The sequence below is a fragment of the Sceloporus occidentalis genome, unplaced genomic scaffold (assembly GCF_023333645.1).
Source record: "Sceloporus occidentalis isolate IW3139 unplaced genomic scaffold, rSceOcc1.0.p SCAF_5, whole genome shotgun sequence".
NCBI lineage: Eukaryota > Metazoa > Chordata > Lepidosauria > Squamata > Phrynosomatidae > Sceloporus > Sceloporus occidentalis.
This window is the reverse complement of record NW_028316985.1, coordinates 22367370-22388164: the sequence shown is the minus strand read 5'-3', so window position 1 is coordinate 22388164 and position 20795 is coordinate 22367370. Positions and strand designations below refer to the sequence as shown.

Genomic DNA, 20795 nt, shown 5'->3' with positions numbered 1-20795 from the left:
TTTCATAATTCTGTCACCATGACAGACATGTGGCCTTGTAAAATAGCTTCTGGTGACACAGAAACCCATAAGTCACTTTCAAAGGAGAGCAACTATTGAAGGATAGAGGACATAAGAAATCAATTTAATTTGCTTCAGTGATAACAGATACAGTATACACAGTGCCAGTTTCTTTTTGGCTTTGGTTAAAATAGACTTTCTTATCTGAAAGTCAACTTTTTGACAACCTTCTCATTAGCTGGCAAAAACAAAGATGTGAAAACACTCCACTATTCCCTGTAGCGTAAACAGTACAGAACACATTCAGAAAGAAAAGAAAAGAGAGAAAATACTAATAAAGTTATGTCTGGAAGGAATTCAAGTGTAGTGCAGGCAAAACATTTAATATTCTCTGGAAGAGGAAATGTGTTGTTGTGAAATCTTGCAGATATAGTAAACAGACCCTGTGGCATACCTACATGCCAGCCAGACCCCCATATCTACTCTAGTATCACTGTTATATGGCCCAATAAATGTCACCCACAACATCGGGGGATTCATCCTTCAATAATAGTTGCCATCAATGCCCTAGTGAATGGTACACAGGAAAAACAGGCCAGTCTGTATGCAAAAAATTATAAAAAGGCACAAATCTGACGTCAGATATTGCAATTTAAAAATAAAACAGTGGATGTATACTTCAGTCTCTCTTTTACCTTAAGGCACCCATCCTTGAACAAACAAGAATAGCCAAACAAAGAATTCTCCAGGAATTTCATTTCTATCGTTTGGCTTGAATAGGGACAAAGCCTTTTTATTTCTGCAGTGTGTTTTGGACCATATGCAAAATAAAAACTTGTTGGGTCTTTTTGTGTAATGGGAAAACTGGTGAGGAAGAATGTAGTTGAGTTTTTAATTAATCTTATCACTGTTATGCTGTATCTTAAAATGTCAGCCTTCATCACGGTGACGCATGCCTTAAATCACATCCCATTTGTAATGCACTCTGCATGGGGCTGCCTTTGAAGAATGTTTGGAAACTTCCAACTAGTTCAAACAACTGCACTCAAATCAACAGCTGCTTACTTCTTTCCAGGCACAATTTAAACTGTTCATGATAACCTAGAAAACCTTTTAACGCTCAGGTCCAGGTCCGGGCGCAATACAAGGTGTTGGTCATCACCTTTAAAGCCTTACATGGCATGGGCCCAGGTTACTTGCGGGAACACCTCTCCCTACACAATCCGCCCTGCACTCTCAGAACATCAGGGAAGTATTTACTAAAACATCATAGTATAGGTTAATGACAACTTCCCACAAGGCGTTTATAGTAGCGATTCCAAAATTATGGAATGGCCTACCGGAAGCGATCGGTTGCATTACTACCTTAGAGGCCTTTAAGAAGGCACTCAAAACGGATCTCTTCTGGCGGGCTTACCCATCAGATTCTATATAAAAGCTGATGACAATATCCGACTCTCGACTGTGATCACTGACTACTGATAAACTGATTTTAGAGAATAGGAATTGGTAAATTCAATATTAGTGTTTTATTGATTGTATTAGTATTCTGTATTATTTGTATTACCTTGTATTATTTTATTGTTGTAATCCCACCTCGATCTTTGGAGATGCGGGAAATATAAACTCTATATTATTTATTTATTTATTGAAGGACAGTATTCTCCCATATGAACCTACCTGTGTTTTGAAAGGAGAAACTTCTCTCTGTCCCTCCACTCTCAAAGGTACATTTGGTGGGAACATGGGAGGGAACCTTTTTCAGTGGCTGCTTCAGGCTTCATCCGAGAGAGGGTAGTCTAGCACTCTGCTCACTACATTTCTTCCAGCAGTTAAAACCTTTTTATTCTCCCAGGGCTCTGGAGAATTGTGTCTTTAGGGAAATCTATCACATATAATGTGCTGGACTTTTGTCATTGCTGGTTAATTTAACTGTGTTATAGTTATGTGCCTTCAAGTCCTTTCCGACCAATGGCGAACCTATCACAGGGTTTTCTTCATAACATTTGTTTAGTGGGGGGTTGCCTTTGTCTTCTTCTGAGGCTGAGAGGAGGTTACTTGCCCAAAGTCACCCAGTGGGTTTCTACAGCCAAGCAGGGATTCAGACACTAGATTGCAGAAATGTAATGCAGCGCTCAAACTGCTACACTTTGCCAGCTCCCAGGTTTAATCTGTGATAACTTTTTTAAAACTTCTGTATGCTGTGAATTTTTAGCTATGTTTAACTGTGGTAAGATGCCTTGAACTCCAAACAGGGGGAAAGGTGGGATATAAACAAATAAGCAAAGAGCTATATACATGTGTGTATTTCAAGTTGCTCAGAGGCATACCTAAGTTAATTTAGCAGGCCTCTTTCTCTCTGCTTAGGTTTTCCTTAACTCCTCACAGACCCTGCAATGAGCCATACAAGTAAAGAGAGTAGAAGTTTGAAATCTTTCTAGAGATTATCAGCAGCTAGTATTTGATAAGAATACTTTCCCTCCCAAGAACAGGCATCTTCCTATCACCACTTGAACTGACAGAAAGGAACATACCTGTCTTCAGGGAGGAAAATGGTGTTTCCCCACTCCTAACCTGTGTGTTTCACTATAGTTTCAAAAAGTAAGGTATGGTGGGCTACATAATCCCCACCTAGTAGAGTACTCCTTTGTCTTGGCCCTACAGGGAGACCATCTAACGGCTCAATGGTACTCAGGGCTGTGGCTTCCTTGAGTCTATCTACCTGTAATGTAGCTTTCCTCTTCTCCTACTGGCTTCTACCATACACCAAGCATTACTGTATTTTTAGTGAGCCATGTCTTCTCAGGTTTCAGTTTAGTCATGTTGGCTCTAGGGAGAATTCAGACTTGGTTTGCTCTTGGGCCCATTTAATTGTTTGTTTTTTGGCAGTCCATGGTATCTACCAAATTCCCATCTAGCATCACATTTGCCATATACCTGTAACCAGTAAAGCTGTATATAGTATCACCAATGACTTGTTTGGCTTCAGCACACCCGTGAATCTAATTTGACTGGATTTGAGTGGATCAGACTCTTCAGAATATTACAAGATCCCACAAGACTCCTAAACACAAGAAGTGTTTAGCATATCAACCTCTGAGTGGCAATATCTATTGGCATAAAAGCTACTCTATATTCAAGCTAGTAAAAACACACTGCAAACTTTACACAATGTGATGTAAAGCCTTGGCCATCAACAAAGCATTATAGGAATCTATTGCAGAAGTGGAGTGCACAATAAATAGCTACTTAAAGTAGATCACGAAAGCTACTGAACAAAATGTCCACAAGACAGACAGAGAATGGGTGAAAACAACTCACAAAACTGAGTTTCATACCTCTCAATTTCTCAGCGTTTCACTCATTTTATGTGGCACAAAACAGTTGACTATAAGAGGCACAACATCTAACAAAGTTAAAATCAGCAAGCACTCAATTCAGGAAAAAAGAGAATTTTAATCAGTGATTAGGTATGTTTATAAACAGGTTATTAAAAAGAATTGTACAGCTGTGCTCCCAAGTAAATTTGGAAACAGGTTATCTTTGGATGCTCTTTCATGATTGACTTCCTTCAGTTTCATTCTTGAGCCCTTGTAACAACAACATTGTATGGTGAATTGGAATAATAAACACATTTCATTACTCTATGCCTACAATACATTAATACTGACTAGAAAATACTGAGCACATCATTAAGAACAAAAATTCAATTTCTCTGTCTCCTCTGTTTTTCTTATCATTGGGGATAGTAAAAAAAAGGTCAAATATCCTGGAAGGTCCAATGGGATGAGGCAACATGTCAGCTGGAGGGCAGTTGAGGTTCTCCAAGATTAGACTTGGAAAGATCCACAAAATCCACATTAAGGTTTCGCACCTGTGGCCCAGTGGCAACCTATATTATCAGCATTTAATATAGATGGGACTAAGTCATCATCATTTGTCATTTGGGGGCTTCTTTCTAGCTTCCACATCTCTCTTGATGTCTTCAAGTTTTTTTGCGAGATTCGGAACCTATGAAAAAGCAGAAGTGGACATCAGAATTTCTAAGAATTAATTTGAAAGCGAATGTCTTTCAGTGGAAATGAGTACAGCACAAACTAGTTGGGTATCCCAGCTTACCCACTCCTATTTCATATTGCTAATACCTTGTATACTGGACTATACGTCAATCTCATATATAAGTCAATGGCAGGTTTTGGGGCCAAAATTATGGATTTTGAGATGACCTATGGATAAGTCAAGGGTAAAACCTAGGGGCATGTAACAAAGGATCTAAAGTGGATGAAACACAAGAAAACATTGTCAAAGAACTTACAAAAATTCAGCAGGCATAACTATTTGTGCTCATACTAAAGGCTGGATGGATGAGAATAGAAGGGGATCAGTGCTTCCAGGGCAGATTAAACTCTTGCCTATTGCCTTTCACCGTGTGTGTGTGTGTGTGTGTGTGTGTGTGTATGAGTTAAAATACAGTACTTATATTGACCTGTGGATAAGTCAGCAGGTTCTTTGGATCAATTTTAACCTAAATTTCTAGACTTATACATGAATATATACAGTACATTAAAAATCCAATTTCCCATTTGCTTAACTTATATTAAGGCAGGTTTGGAGGCCAAAATTATTAATTTTGGAATGACCCGTGGATAAGTTGAGACTAGCACTTAGGGGCATATAGCAAAGGATCTAAAGGATGAAGCAAAGCAGAACAATGTCAAAGAACTTACAAAATTCCAGCAGACATAACTCTTTGTGCTCACTCTTAAGGCTGGATAGATGAGAGAGTAGAGGGGGTTGGTGCTTCAAGGACAGATTATACTCTTGCCTTTCTCTGGGGGATGTTTCCTTCTTTTAAATAAGAGTTAAGATACAGTACTTAAACTGACCTGTAGATAAATCAACCTAGATTTTTGGGGTCAATTTTTTGACCTAAATTTCTAGACTTATACATGTATCCTTTCCTCCATGAATCTAGGTCTGTCCAAGTAAACTGATTCTCTTAAATCCTGAAACAGATAAAGCAAACACTGTCTCAAACTTAACAGTACCAAAAAAGCAAAATACTTACATCATAGTTCTGGGCAAGATACATCCCAACTACATTACCAAGTGCAAAACCAACCTAAAGCAGAAACAAAAAGGAGAAAGATCATATTTTTCCCTCTCCACATATTTGTAAATGACAACATAACATGGCTTTTCCATTAGAGTTCTTTTAAAGACAGTCTTCTTTCCAAGTTTCAAAACAAACCTGATTCTCATTAGAATGTTTATCATATTTTCAACCAATGTTTTCGCCAAGTGGCTTCCACTATGCAGAATGCCTCCATGTAAGCTCTATACAAATTAATTCCTGCAGTCACTATTTTCCATTTAAAAACGCACTGGAATTCATGTAAATTTCTAGCATTTGAAGAAATGGCAGTTTCAGATTTAAAGAGCATACAAAATACTTGCTCTTAGTATATGGGCTACTCCTTTAGTGTTCCCCTATATTATTCACAGGGCATTGATGTAATCCTTGGAGTAAACTAACAGCTGGGCACAGAGAGATTTGCAGCAGCTGCTCCTTCTCCACATCCTTAGTACCACTGTCACTCATTTGTTCCTCCCATCTGACAAACAAACATGTGGAAAATGGCAAGAGTGAAAAGAAAGAGCACCAGTGAAAGCGGTCTCTCTGTGAGGTTGTGTGGCCCTTGGTAGATGTCATGCTGTGATTCAGAAACAGGGCCTCTAGGAAGTTGTTTCAACCAGCCTCATAGTCCATTCTAGCAAAAGCTCAGACACATTACTTTTGTGACTGGCCAAGCTAGCAGGGACATTTTTGGAACTGCAGTCTAAAAGAATGAATTTTCCAAGCTCTGATTCTAGCCCAATATCATGCAGAAGGATTTAACTGCTTTTGTGTATCTGCTTTCCAAGCTCAACATTTTGGAGCTAATCTTTTAAATATGCTTCTTAAATCTCTTCCATCAGGATAATAATACATTTTTAAAAAGTCTTCAAAAATTGTTATGTTAAAAGCATGGATCAAATATTTCAACAAGTGGTGAAAATGTTTTAGGGCTTGTGTTTCATGGCTGCACTGTGTGAGGATTTATTCCTCAGCCAGAAAAGAACTGCAGGTTTTACTGACATTGGGGATTACAACATATGTCCAGCAAATTTACAAGTGATTTGAACAAGTTGTCATGTCCACTTTAAAGAGGATGGATGCAATTTATTCCAGATACAGAGAATTCATCTCTCACACCTTGTGGAATGTAACAAACTTGATGCTTGGAAGCAGAGATGAAAATTAAATTCAAGAGGTTTACACTACAATAAAACTCATTTTCACAGTCTCCCTTAGAAGTAAAAACCCTACATTTCCAGTCTTGCCTTAGGGCTTACAGTCTCCAACTTGCCATAAAAGTCAATGCTTTAAAATGATTTATCAATGGTATAATACTCCACTGAAATGCAATTATATAAACAGGCAAATATCTGTCAAATGTTAGAAAATTTCTAATGCTGTAAGTATATTCTTTCACATGTGGTGGTGGTGTCCAAAAGTCCAAAGATTTTGGGTGATAGTTTTCAACGAAACTGAAAAAATAACAAATCAAAAAATTACACTTTCACCAACAGTGGGCTTACTCTGTACATTTACGGAAGAAAACAAGTATCTTGTTATTTATCTTATTAGTCTTAATATTAGTAAAAAATATTTTAAAAATCTTCTTAGTAAAAATGTCCCTGTTCAGGTGAATGTGTTCCCTTTTATCAGAAAGCCAGTGTGATGTAGTGGTTTGTGCATTGGACTCCGATTGTGGAGACATTCGAATCCCCGCTCCTCAGTCATAGAAATCAATGGGTGACCTTTGGCCAAGTCACACTCTCTCAGCCTCGTAAGAAGGCAATGGAAAACTCCCTCTGAACACATCTTGCTAAGAAAACCCCATATAGGTTCTCCATAAATTGGAAACAACTTGAAAGCACACAACAACAACAACAAATAAGTATCTCTCTCTCTCTTTTTGTCTAACAGTTTTTATGGTGAATTCTGAAAACTGAAAGGTCAACACAATTTCACTTTGGACTGTTGGTATGAAAAGTTGTGGTCTCTTGCTGTCACAAAAGGTTTGCAACTCAAGAAATAAACCTCATAATGACTCCTTTATTACAATTCATTGTTGTTGTTGTTGTGTGCCTTCAAGTCGTTTCTGACTTATGGTGATTCTATTGCATTTTCTTGGCACATTTCTTCAGAGGATGTTTGCCATTGCCCTGAGGCTGAGAGAGTGGGTATTTATGCTCAAGCAGGGAATCAAACCCTGATCTCCAGACTTGTAGTCCATCACTCAAACTGCTACACCATGCTGGCTCTACGAAATGTATAAAAATGTAGGCATGGAACACCCAGCAGATGAAACAGCATCAGATAATGGAACACTCAGCATATAATGCAAGAGTGCAGTGAGAGATCGTAACACTACCATGAATTGTGGGTGGTCATAATAGATTTTAAACTTATCAGTTGCCTAACAGCTTGGGAATAATCAGACCATTTTCTGACATTCAGCACACTGGAAGGCTGGGCTAATAAAATTGTTTAGGGATCTCTGCCTGCATCCCTACATCAGAACAGCAACTTATAAAGTCTGACATTTTTTTCCCTAATCATTATCCAGCTACAAAGGAATGAAATAATAATTAGAGTTCATGTCTCCTCTCATGGCCACACATTCCTGTTGTCAACACTGAACAGTTCTGCAGAAAATCAAATCTAATTGCCCCACCGTTTTTTGTAGGTCACAATTATTAATTTGTGACTTGTTGGCATGATGATACAGAATTAAAAATCTTTCAGTTGATTTTTATATTACTCTGGCAACATTCATGTTACATATTTTTGTGCAAGGTCTATATTTTACTGGAAAAAAGCTAATAAAACTTCTTGTCCTTTATGGAAGGAGGACAACTAATGCAACATATGCATTTGAATACAATGTGCCACCAATGAACTATGGTTCTTCCCTTAGCTTCTGAGTTCTCCCTTAGCTCACGTTCTGATGTAGACAGGATATATTTCAGTACAAATCTGACTTCTATGATCCACATTGTACACTTACTCAGCATCCACCTGCTGCAGATGAATGTAACAAAATGTAAACATGGTTGTTTGGCATTGTGATAGAAGTGATGATCTGCAAGAGTTCTCTTTTGATGCAGTATCCCTGCTGTACATAAAGCATTGTTCATGGAGTTCAATTCTTTTAAGGCTTCAGACCTGCCAGTTATGTGCCCAGAACATAAACTGCATATTCAACTCAGAAATTTTCTTATTAGTTTTCAAAAGCTATTTTATGCATTCAACATGCAAACACACTAGAATTTGGACTACAACTCCCAGAGTCCCTCAGTCAGTATGAATTCTGGAAGTTCTGGTCCAAAAAATAACTTTGCCAAGCCATAATGCACACACAGAAAAAAAGGACTAAGAGGCAGAAAACTAGCAAGTTCTAGAGCAATGGGCCTTAAACTGTGCCCTTTAAGAGATTTTGGACTTCAGCTCCCAGAATCCCAGACTATTGGCCAACCTGGCTGAGGCTTCTAGGAGATGAAGTCCAAAATCTCTTAAAGGGCACAGTCCGAGAACCACTGTTCTAGAACATAATTGTACATTATGGTATGTTTCAGGCCATAGGTTTTTCTCATACAAGCCAATTCATAACCAATACAAACCTTGTAATTACACAGGGAACGTCAAATGACCAAACAGTAGATAATGAGCAAATATTTAAAAGAAGTTCCATTGCCTTCCTTAAGCTGCATCTCAAAAATTTGCTGCTTCTCCTAAAATATCACTGCACATGTTCTGAAAGGCAGCAGATGCTGACATCTTCTGGGCTGGGTGTTATAGCTTTTTAAAGGCAGTCTAATGAACCATTTCTAGCCTACTAATTGACTCTTCTTTCCTGTTCCAAAGTGCTACTTTGCTACTTTGTTCCAAAGTGCTACTGTTCCTCTGCTACTTCGTCTTACCTGTTGAGTAATGAAGATGGCAACATTCACTTAACCTTCGTTAGTTGAAAGGTGCCTATTCAGACTTACAAGGAAAAAAAAGCTACCAAGTGTTTTTATATTTTTCTTTTGAATCTATTTGCCATACCTGGCCTTTTTATTCCAAAGAAACTCAGATTGGGGAAGGGGAAGAGACAACCTTACAAACTACAAGACAAGTTGAACAGGTCACCCTAAGTACATTTTCCTAGGGTAAAGTTCTACTAAACAAGCAGGATTTATTTTTAACTAATGCTGTCCAATTGTAAGCCAATTGTATTGTATAGAAAACTGCCTTAACACACATGCACATATTCACTCTTATACATGTGTGTATGGACTAGTGACAGGTTCCAAAATAACAATGAAGAGTAGCCGAGATTAATGACATCCAGAGTCGACAATCAGAAAGCAGATATTTAAAAGTTTGTGTTCTACCAAACTGCCAAATGAAAGTACTGATTTCAACAAACTTAGCAATGTGTTTCTCTGTAAAATGAACATACTGCCCACATTCATAAATTAAATGAGCCACACATTTCTGTGGTTATGGACCACACCCCAAAATATTTTATATATATATATATATATATATATATATATATATATATATATATATATTTGTCATCCTGATCAGTTTCTATAAAATGAAGTTTTCTAACCCGCAAATAAGGGACATTTCCCTTATTTAATAAGGGACACCTGGCAAATCAAGTATAGACAGCTACACACACATGAATCTCAAGCCAATATCTTCTATTCTAACCAGAGCTTGAACAATTCACATTATTGACAACATTTTTCAGAATCCCCCAACCAGTAATTAAAAACCCACCCTGAATTCCAAAGATAAATATAAAAAGCTGCTGGCTTCTTTGAACACATCAAATGAAGGTGACGACTTTGTTTACACTTTACTGGACTGGCATAACACACCAGTGTACACTTGCAAACACACAATGTACCCCAAAGTTATTTGCTGCATTCTTTGACCAAAAATAGCTCTGAACTTCAAGAAAGCCAGGAGACATTATGTTTCTGTTTCCAGCTACTCCTTCCAGTGTGTACACACACCAATGTTTCATTCTGACACACATGCTTCATTCTGACACAAAGCAATATTTCCATCATATAATTCAGCCTCATACTGATAAAGCATGGAAAAGGCCCTAGTCCAGACTATGGATCCCAGAAATCCCCAGGCAGCTTGGCCAGTGTCAAAAGCAACCATAATGGATGATGGAGCATTTTAGAAGTTGGCTTCCCCCCCAAAAAAAGGTAACTTTCCCATGTGCTACACAACTGTAATAATTTTTAAAACCCATTCTTAGCTCTGGAAAAGATATACCTACCATTGAGACCCCACGCTTTATACATTTCTACACTTTCCTCTTTATTCTCACCGTACTCTTCCAAAATTATGGTGCATTCCCCCTATGTTCAGTTGGTTACAGAAATGCCCCTCTGCTATCCCCACAATATTTCCGGTGATTGGGCAGCATATAAATAAATCCTATTATTATTATTTTTATTATTATTACTTAGATAATACCTTTCCAGAAATGAGCATCTCAATTTTGCACCTCCTTCTATAACTCAGGCAGCGGGGGGGAGGGGGGGTGTTGAATGGAAAGAGAATAAAGCTAAAAGCCCCACCCATAAGAAGAACAAGATGAACCAAAGCTACCTTGTCCCTGCTAGAGCAATGCTGGCTTCTTTTCTTTAGGCCAGAGGAACACAAAATGCATACCATCATCATTCCATCAGTAGCGGTTGGAAAAACTGACTGTCCTTATGTTTTGCCACACGCTTCCTGGAGCATCACACTGGCACAGTTTTTAACAGAAAATTTTTAAGGCAAACCACAGACCAAAAGCCTATATGAGAACAATATGTGCTTCTTGGTTATTGGCTGTGCTTATTTGGCCACAAGAAGATTTGTCCATATCTTCCAATGGGCACAAAAACACTTTTTTAGTCTTCTACCTATATTTGTTTGCTATTTTGTTTTTCCCTTGTGCTGCATTCTTTCATGAACCCCTCTTCCTCTCCTTTTCTGAGGGACCATATCTGGTTCTCATGGCTTCTCACATCTGGTCCACAAGCTCAATTTTGCTGGTTTCTGGATAAGGAGAAGACAACCAAATTTGGTTCCTAGAATACCAAAAATATTTGAGTATTTTTGTTTAGTTAAAAAAAATGACCTTTTGTCTTTGGCTGAAACCAGAAAAATGTTCACCCAAGGAGAAAAAAAAATTCATGCTATTTCATCACCCAGGAAGGAAAGATCTGTGACGTGTTCGCAAAATTTATTTATAAATGACCCCACAGCCACCAGAAAGAGTTTTCAGGAGAACCATCGCACAAGTATCCCACTTGCCATCTTGAGTGACACTGTACAAAGCTGTACTTTAGCTGCTTCCATTGCAATATAAAAAGTAGTCTGCCAGAATGCTGGCAGCTACAGGATCTGGTCTGTTTATTTCAAAGTATTAAAAACGTCAGTTCTTGCAGAAAGAAAAACCTTGTGGGGACTGCCCCTCAGCCCATTTTCTGATACGCTGCAACCTTCCTTTAAATAAGTACATCCTGGACATTTTGGACTATGATTACCATTATTTATTTTACTGGTGTGCAGGCAGGGCTGATGGAAGCTATAGTCCAAAACATCTGAAGAGCACCAAAACATCTGAAGAGGTTGCCTATGCCAAATGTATCTGGATTTAAATAATATGAAAGAGAGAAAAACCTCCAGCACAGTTGATAACTAACAATATACAGTACGTAGCAAGTTAAGGACAGCTGAGGACTGGTGAGAATTCACAGAGCTTCTCATAATAATCCTAATTTTATGCATAGCCTTAAAAAGAAGTATGCAATTACTGAAGTCCTTAAAAAAATCAAGACAAAAGGACAGTTTATAAGATTATCCCTTTATCTCCTTGCAACAGTCTTAAGCAAGAAGATGGAGGATCTGAGAATTCATACACCAAACACAGAAGGAAAGACAGAATATATCAGCTTTTCCTTTCTCCATTCTTCCAGTTGTCAAACACAAATCAGAAAGCCTTAAGTAGAAGTGATTTTTATCATGGATTTGCCCACACAAGACTCAAGCAATCTCTCGTTCAAACCAAAAATATTTAAGGTTCGGTTGAGAGTCTCCTCCACCACTTTGTCAGAGGAAGAAGAAATGTCATCAGAGAACTAAGCTCAAAGAAACACAGCAATCCTTAAAGAGATTGTCTTGGATTGCAACAAATGGGAAAAACTAATGTCAACAAAAGCTGACTTCTTTACTAAAATTAGAATCCAAATTATGTGGGCTGAACAAATAAGAAAGGAAAAACAAATTATAATTTTAAAATTTGATATGTATACTGACAGACAGATAGATACTAAATATGAACAGATGAAACCATTTATAAGCTAGTGCTTCCCAAATGGTGCTTTGAGAAGAGCTGAAGTATGTTGTGTTGCATGCATTCGTCACCCTATGACCAAGATGGCAGGATATATCTTTGGCTATATTTGATTGTTCAGTGTTTGTGAGGATACCAATGGCATGAAGGAAGCTACTAGAACAGTTGTTCCCCAACACTGGTTCTCCAGATATGGTTCTTAAGTTCCCTGAATCACTAACTACTGGGATTCCTGGGAGTTGAAAGCCAAAACTACTGAAAGACCAAAGACTGAGAAACCTCTGTTAAAAGACATGGCAGGCAAGCCACATGCCCAAGGACCTATTCATACTATACAATTATAGCACTATGATTCCACTTTAACTACCATATTTCAGTTATGGAAACCTAGGACAAGGAGTTTAAAAGTTCTAGAGTTTCCTTTTTTTAAAAAAAAATTATTGTTAAAAACATAGTTATTACACCAAATACAGTACAAAAACTTTACCGTCCATTTAACAGATTTGTCAATCTCTTTTTACGATGATACTTCCCCAAGCCCAAGTTCTAGAGTTTCACACTCTAGAATTCACAGAATGTAGCTCTATCATTTCAAACTGTGTAATGTGAAAAGGCCCCACATACTACAATGTGTTACAGGTACATTAATGGAAAAAATTCCATCAATGGAATGACACCACTGGATGCAATCCTTTGGTGTAAATCTAATTCACTGAAACAAATCACAACTCTCCAGATACTGCTAAACTGCAGCCCTAGCAAGCATCACCAGTGCTGAGGAATACTAGGAGCCACAGTCCAGTAACACTCTTGATCAGTCCCAACTAGAATAAAACCAATGAATAAACGGGCATTTGGTAAATCAACTGCTGGTTCTACAGATGCAAGTTTCACAGATGTAATATGTAATATGTTTATTGCAGGTAGGCCAGATTGCATTTAACAGTGCAATTCCATGCAGGATTCCCAATAGCTCTTACTTCTTATTGAGACTTTAGGATTGCTTTTTAGGATATAGTTTATTTTGATTCACTGCATTTATAAGACTCACTGGTTAACCATATTTCAGTCACATTTTTCTCACGGTCCTACCTCTCTATCTGTTGTGAGAATAGGTAGCTGACTCACACCATTTCTGACCATCAATCCTTCTAGCTCAGTAATTATCTACCTCCACAGAATGAATATAGGACTTTCTGCAAAGAAGGTGCATGTGGCATCACAAAGCTGTGGTCTTTAATAGAGAGGAAACCAAGATTCTTACTGGGCTAGAATATTTTAAGTATCCTCAAACATATGTTCTCATATACAGGAAACATTTTTTAAAAGAATATCAACTGCTTTATTCAAACAAATCCTGATGTTTCTTTCCAATTCAAGGTTATGCTCTTCTCTCAACCTTCTGGTGCCGGATTATAAAATGACCAAAGCAACTCTGCTAAACATACTGCATAAAAAATAAGGAAGATTCTTTAGGTGTCTTACAGCCTACTTATCAAGGAATGAGTGGGAAGAGGAAAATCAGTGGGCATCTTCTCTAAGGATCATTGTTTCTGTGTTAGTTTTTTAGTGCAGATGGTTACTATACATACAGTATGTGCTGCCTCTTCTTGTGTTGTGCCCTCTGCACCTGCTGCACAAGACCCAGCAGGAGAGGGGCTGTCTTTTTTCTCTTTTCCTTTCCCCAACACACTTTCTGCACCTGGGAAGCCTGCTGGTGACAGCGCAGCAGAAGAACACAGTTCTTACCAGTTGGTCTCTGTGTGCTCCTCTAAAGAAAAACTTTTAATGGTTGGTCAGCTTACCCTAGCCAAGCCCTCTTGGGATCTGCAGTTGCCGCCTCTTCTGAACTATCTGGAGAGCATCTGAATGTTTTTCTAGCCTGTAAAAGGTGAGCACTGATGTTTTATGTTAGGTGAGCACTGATGTTTTATGTTTGACACCTCTTTAAAACTAGTAGTAGGTTGAGTAAAATTCCTAACTTTGTGACTCCTGATCTGGCATTTGCTTGAATATGTGAGGATGATAGGTGGGTAGTAGGATAAGGTTCCATGTGCTGATCTTGCCTCCTACATCCATACTCATGTATGCCACATCAAACCCCAAACCCTGCTATGTTGGGTAACACCCTCCAAAGGGATGTTATGCTTGTTCACTTGAATGTTCTTTGAATGCTCCACACAACCCAAGATCCTAAAAAAAGAAAGATCTCCAGCCATGTGGGGTGTTCTTCTCATATTCAAGTGAATGTAAAGAGAGCTCCCTTTCGGAACTCCCTCATTTATCCCTGTACTCTACAGATGAGAAATGTGTGGCCCTTCAGATGTTGGACTGCAATTCCATCATCCCTCACAGTGTGGCCAGGGCTAATGGAAGCTTCAGTTTAACAAAATCTGGAGAGCCACAAGTTTCCCACCCCCGCTCTACCCTGCACTCATGTATTCAGGCAAACACCTGAACACAAGTGAGTTGAACTTTGGATGTAGACATAATCTTGTTTTCTTATTAACACTTCTTAAAGCAATTCAAACTTTAAACATGTTGTGGACACTCTGAAACACTGGCTCAGCAAATACTACAGGTGTGAGGTTTCATCAAGATAAAAATTTTCAGATGCACAGCAGAATCCAGGGACAAAAGTTCCTTGGTAAGTCTGACCAAAAACTGGTACAAACAAACTACAGCATTGATCCAGAAAGCACGTGGACAGGACCTAAAACAGAGAGGATCAATATTCTGCCAATACCAAGGAGAAAAAGGCCAAAGTATTAACAGTTACACTAGTCCTAAACAAGAAGGAATGCATGCACCCATACCTGATACCTGGGTTAATGTCATATAATGCCTAGTGTTAAAGTGCTTTACAAATACTGTAAGACACGATCCAACTTTCTGCTGCACTTCAAAACCCCAAGAAGACTGTTTTGTGTTTTGTACAAGAGAGATAAAGGTTTGTATCACTTATGTAAGATGTTGCCATGCTGCACATAACTGATATCAAGAGGGAGAGTGCATACATAGATTAAAAATGGTAGCTTCCCCATGGAAAGACAATTCTGCAGTTGCTTTTGACTCGGGAGGGAAAAAACCTTGATGAGGACAGATGCATATTAACAATTTTTGCAGGCCCACAAAACCCTCTTGATAACCTCATTCACATTTTTACTAAGCTACTTCAATATGACTTGTTTACAGACACTAGATTTTGCTTCTTCCCCAGCCATCAACTAGCAACCATTCCACCAGCCTAGGAAAGAAGGGCCACCATCAGTCCTTTTGAGAAGCCAGCTCCATGAGAAGCAGCCATGGTCATCCTGCACCCAGTCTACCAGGTTCAACAGCATGCTAACATTAAGAACTTTCTGCTTTTGTTTTCTTCTTTTCCTTTTCCTGCCCTGTCCCTCTTTCCTTTTATGCCATGCCTTTCTTAGATTATAATATGAATGCAAGGGTCTATCTGTCTTTTACTGATATATAAATTGCTCAGAGAGCTTTGCCAGCTCTAGAGGGTAGTATGAAGGCTACTGATCAAGCAAACCAACTTCTGTAACATATCTATGGCTGCAGCCACCCTGCAGAAATAATGCAGTTTGACACCACTTTAACTGCCATGGCTCAATGCTATGGAAGTCTGGGAATGGCAATTTATTGTGGCAGCAGAGCTCTCTCATAGAGAAGGCTATGTATCTCATAAAACTACACTTCCCAAAATTCCACAGCATTGAGCCATGGTAGTTAAAGTGGTGTCAAATTGGATTATTTCTGCAGTGCGGATGCAACATATGCTGTGTAACCTGGAGGCAGGGGTAACAACTCCTAGTCAGCAGAACTGCTGGCCAGGGGATTCTGGGAGCTGTAGTTCAAAAATATAAGTTCCACCCTGAAGTTACAATAACAGTTGATTTTACAAAGAAGTAAGAAGCTTACATTTTTGACAAATCAGGTGGGAAATAATTCAAAATGAGAAGGTAGCTGGGAAAGGATTGCTATATATTTTCCCTTGCAAGGCTGCTACAGATTCGAATCCTACCTATACTGACTCTCATCTTCACTGCAGTTTGACACCATTTTAAGAGCCATGGCTCCATGCTAACAAATCCTGGGATTTGTCGTTCTGTAACACATTTAGCCTTTGCTGTCAGAGAGCGCTACAACTACAAATCCCTGGACTCCATAGCATGGAGCCACGACAGCTAAAGTGCAGTCAAACTGCATTTTTACAATGTAAATGCACTCTTGGGCTGCATCCGCACTGTAGAAATAATCCAGTTTAACTCTGTTTAAACTGCCATAACTCCATGCTATGGAATCCTTGGATCTGTAGTTCTGTGAGACATTTAGCCTTCTCTGTCAGAGTGCTCTGCTGCCCCACACAGCAGGGAGCCAGGGCCATGAAAGCAGTGTCAAACTGCATTATTTCTGCAGTGCAGATTCAGCACTATAGAAATAATGCAGTTTGACAACACTTTAGCTGCCATGGCTCCATGCTATGGACCCGAGATACGCAGTTTTGTAAGACTTTTAGTCTTTTCTGCCAGAGAGCTCTGGTGCCACAACAAACTACAAATCCCAAGAAGGAGCCATGGCAGTTAAAACAGTATCAAACAGGATTATTTCTGCAGTGTGGATGCAGGCTCAGAAGTAAATCCCACTCTTTGCAATGGTAGGATTTCTTCCCAAGCATTCAACTACAAGAATGCCACCTGGTATTATATGATGGGAGGAGCAGCTTTTCCTTCATCATTATTGCTTATTATTAATATTTATTTGTATACCGCTCCCCCCCCAAAAAAATTGGGACACAAAGCAACTTACACATCAAAATTATTCATTCATTCATCCACTGCTCTTCCTCTCCTGAGAACACTCTGCTGCCAAAACAAACTACAAACCCCAAAATGGAGCCACTGCAGTTAAGGCAGTGTTAAACTAACTTACATAGATGATTTCTGCAGTATGGATGCAGCCCCAGAAGGCAATGCCACTCTTTGCAATGGTGCCTTCCTCCCTATTATTATTATTATTACATTTATATCCCATTTCTCCACAAAAAAATTGGGAAAAAAGAGTGGCTTACAAATTAAAATTATTCATTTGCCGCTCTTCCTCTCTCTAGAGCTCCCTCAACAAACTACAAGTCCCAGGAATCCATAGCATTGAGCCGTGGCAGTTAAAGTGGTGTTAAACTGGATTATTTCTCCAGTGTGGATGAAGGCTCAGTAATAAATCCCAGTCTTTGTAAGGGTTTTTTCCCTCCTAAGTAGGCTGCCACTTGGCATTATATGGGAAGGGAAGCAGAGTTTCCTTGGTCATTATTGCTTATTACTATTATTATTACTATGATTATTATTGCTGGTATTATTATTATTATCTTATATCTCGTCTTTCTCCCAATATAGAGACTCAAGGTGGCAAACAGGTATAAAACAATACAATTTAAAACACAATACCAAATATACCTCTGGGATATGTAGTTTTGTGAGACATAATAAGTCCAAAACACACTGGAGAAACAATCCAGTTTGAGACTGCTTTAACTGCCCTGGCTCAGTGCTAGAGAATCCTGGGAACTGTAGTTTATTGTGGCCCCAGAGCTCTCTCTAAATGTCTCACAGAACTACAGTTCCCAGGATTCCCTAGCACTGAGCCAGGGCAGTTAAAGCAGTCTCAGACTGGGCTATTCCTGCTGCAGTGTGCTTTGGGCCTCAGTCTTCATCCTCTGGCTGCTCTTCCTCTCCTCCTATAATGGCTTCCAGGCCCCGAGCTCCTCACAATGAAAAGACTCACCAAAAACTGGAACATAATGGCGGCTGCCAGGCCTTTCAGCTTCCACTAAAAGGCGATCAGAGACTCAGCCGGCTGCGCCCACTCTTCCGGGTCCACGCCTTTCAGCCCGCGTTCGCTCTTCCCATTGATCGAGAGCTTGATGGGCCTCTGACTGAGCCTATCCCTGATTCTCCTGAACAAGCCCCGCCATTTTCTTTCTCACCTGAGAAGCACAGAGAGACTGAGAGAGAAAACCTTCAAAGCAGCCTCTGAAGCCACACTGCAGGAGTAATAATCCAGTTTGGCACCCCTTTTAGGTCCAAAACACCCTGCAGGAATAATCCAGTTTGACACTGTTTTATGTCCAAAAACACACTGCAGAAGTAATCCAGTTTGACACCACTTTTAGGTCCAAAACACACTGCAGAAATAATCCAGTTTGACGCCGTTTTTGCTCCAAAACACACTGCAGAAGTAATCCTGTTTGACACCACTTTTAGGTCTAAAACACACTGCAGAAATAATCCAGTTTGACACTATTTTAGGTTCAAAACACATTGCAGAAATAATCCAGTTTGACACCACTTTAACTTCCCTGGCTGAGTGCTAGGGAATACTAGGAATTGTAGTTTATAGTGGCACCAGAGCTCTCTGACAGAGAAGGCTAAATGTCGCACAAACTACAGTTTCCAGAATTCCATAGCATTGTGCCATGGCAGTTAGAGCAGTGTCAAACTGGATTATTTCTGCAGTGTGGAGGCAGCCTGGATCCCATTGGGAAGCCAGGCAGGGGAGAGGGGTGAAGTTTATTTATTATTTCACAGGAGCGTCAAAAGCGGTTGGGATTTCTAGTAAACCAGTCCCCCTTTAAATTCACAGATTAAAGTCTTGCCTTTCCCCCCTCCCAAATCTTATTTATTGTCATTTGACATTCACACATGTTGTTGTTCTGTGCCTTCAAGTTTTTCCCGCTTTATGGGAACCCTTATACCAGATTTGTTCAGAGGAGGTTTGCCATTGCCTCGACCTGAGGCTGAGAGAGTGTGACTTGCCCAAGGTCACCCAGTGGGTCTCATGGCAGAGCTGGGACTCAAACCCTGATCTCCAGAGTTGTAGTCCAACACTCAAACCACTATGCCATGCTGGATTTCAAATAAACTTTTACTTGTAGAAAATTTTATATATTCTCAGTGCTAAAGAAATTCTAGGAACTAAACACATGAGGGCGCCAGAAATCCACATTAAACTTTTCTGAGTTACAATAATTTCTTTTTTAAAAAAACATGCAGAGGTAGCTGTGTTGGCCATTTAGCAAATTCAAACAAAAATCCACCAAACTGTGATACTTTTACTGGACAACCAAAATGCACAATATACTTGCTGCAAGTTTTCAAAGCTCCATGGCTTCCTCTTCAGGGAAAGTGTTACAAAGAAAACAGGAGAAAAACAATTGGAGATGTTAGTCTCCAAGGACAAAAACAACATAATAGTTGAATTGTTTGAATTTTATTGAGATTTTAAATGTTTTATCTGTGAGCCGCCTTGGGACCCTCCAGGGAGAAAGGCAGCATATCAATGAAATATATAAATAATGCAGGCATCTGACTAACATCTCCAGTTGTGCATTTCAATTGGCCAATAAAGGTATCACTGGAGTTCATATAATCTCCATCTTGGAAAGTGCCATCGGTCCCCTGTCAGGAGAAAGGTGGGATATAAATTAAATAAATATAATTACTGAAATTCTATTGGGGTCCTGTTGTTGTTGTTGTTGTTGTTGTTGTGTGCCTTCAAGTTATTCCCAGCAAACCTGTAGGGGCCTTAGGTCTTCATAAATGGATTTATGCCTGTGGGAATTAGAATTGCACAGGTGCACAATGTCTGTATCCAATTGATGGCTGCTGTTATGTTACTTTATAGCAGAGTCAGTAAAGTGTCTGATGCACATTAGTGCATGATATGCATCAGTGTACAATGCAGATTGTTTCTGGTGCACATCAGTGCATAATGCACCCCAATGAACATTGTACACTAGTATTCACCACACGCTGGTGTGCCTTGTGCACAGATGCATATCAGGCACTGTAGCTAATGTTCCATTACACATCTTCACAATTCAGTAAAGGTGTTTCCATAGCTTTGTTGTAGTTAACTGCTGTCAGCTTATAATTATAGTGATTCCATGAATGAGAGACACCGTAGTCACCCTTTCATGAACCACTCTACTCAGATGTAGCAGATTCAGGGCTATGGCTTCCTTGATTGAGTCTATTCCACTTGAATGAGGTCTTCCTCTTTTCCTGCTGCCTTCTGACTTACTAAACATTATTGTCTTTTCAAGTGAGTCATGACATCTTATGATATGGTCAAAATATGAAAATCTCAGTTTGGTCATCCTTGTTTCAACAAAGAGTTCTTAATTTGCTCTAGGACCCATTTGTTAGCACCACATTTCCAATTAATTGATTTGTTCCTATTGACTTTCTTCACTGTCCAGCTCTTACAACCACACATAGAAATGGGAAATAAGATGGAGTGGGCAATCCTAAATGTAGTATT

General features: G+C 39.2%; 1 protein-coding gene across 1 annotated transcript; it reads right to left on the bottom strand.

The window, feature by feature from the left end:
- Positions 1 to 3436: 3436 nt before the first annotated feature.
- On the bottom strand, positions 3437 to 18345 carry LOC149311760 (short transmembrane mitochondrial protein 1-like). Its single transcript, XM_089526706.1, has 3 exons — positions 18258 to 18345; positions 5069 to 5122; positions 3437 to 4011 (listed from the first exon to the last, which is right to left on the bottom strand). The coding sequence occupies exons 1-3, from the start codon at positions 18270 to 18272 to the stop codon at positions 3934 to 3936; spliced, it is 147 nt and encodes a 48-aa protein (XP_089382832.1). The 5' UTR covers positions 18273 to 18345; the 3' UTR covers positions 3437 to 3933.
- Between the last annotated feature and the right edge of the window lie 2450 nt (positions 18346 to 20795).

What these genes read in the sequence shown, in the direction of transcription:
- LOC149311760 (XM_089526706.1), bottom strand. An exon ending in ATCTTGCCCAGAACTATGAT is followed by an intron (nt 4,012 to 5,068) that starts GTAAGTATTTTG and finishes GCTTTTTCATAG; the next exon opens with GTTCCGAATCTCGCAAAAAA.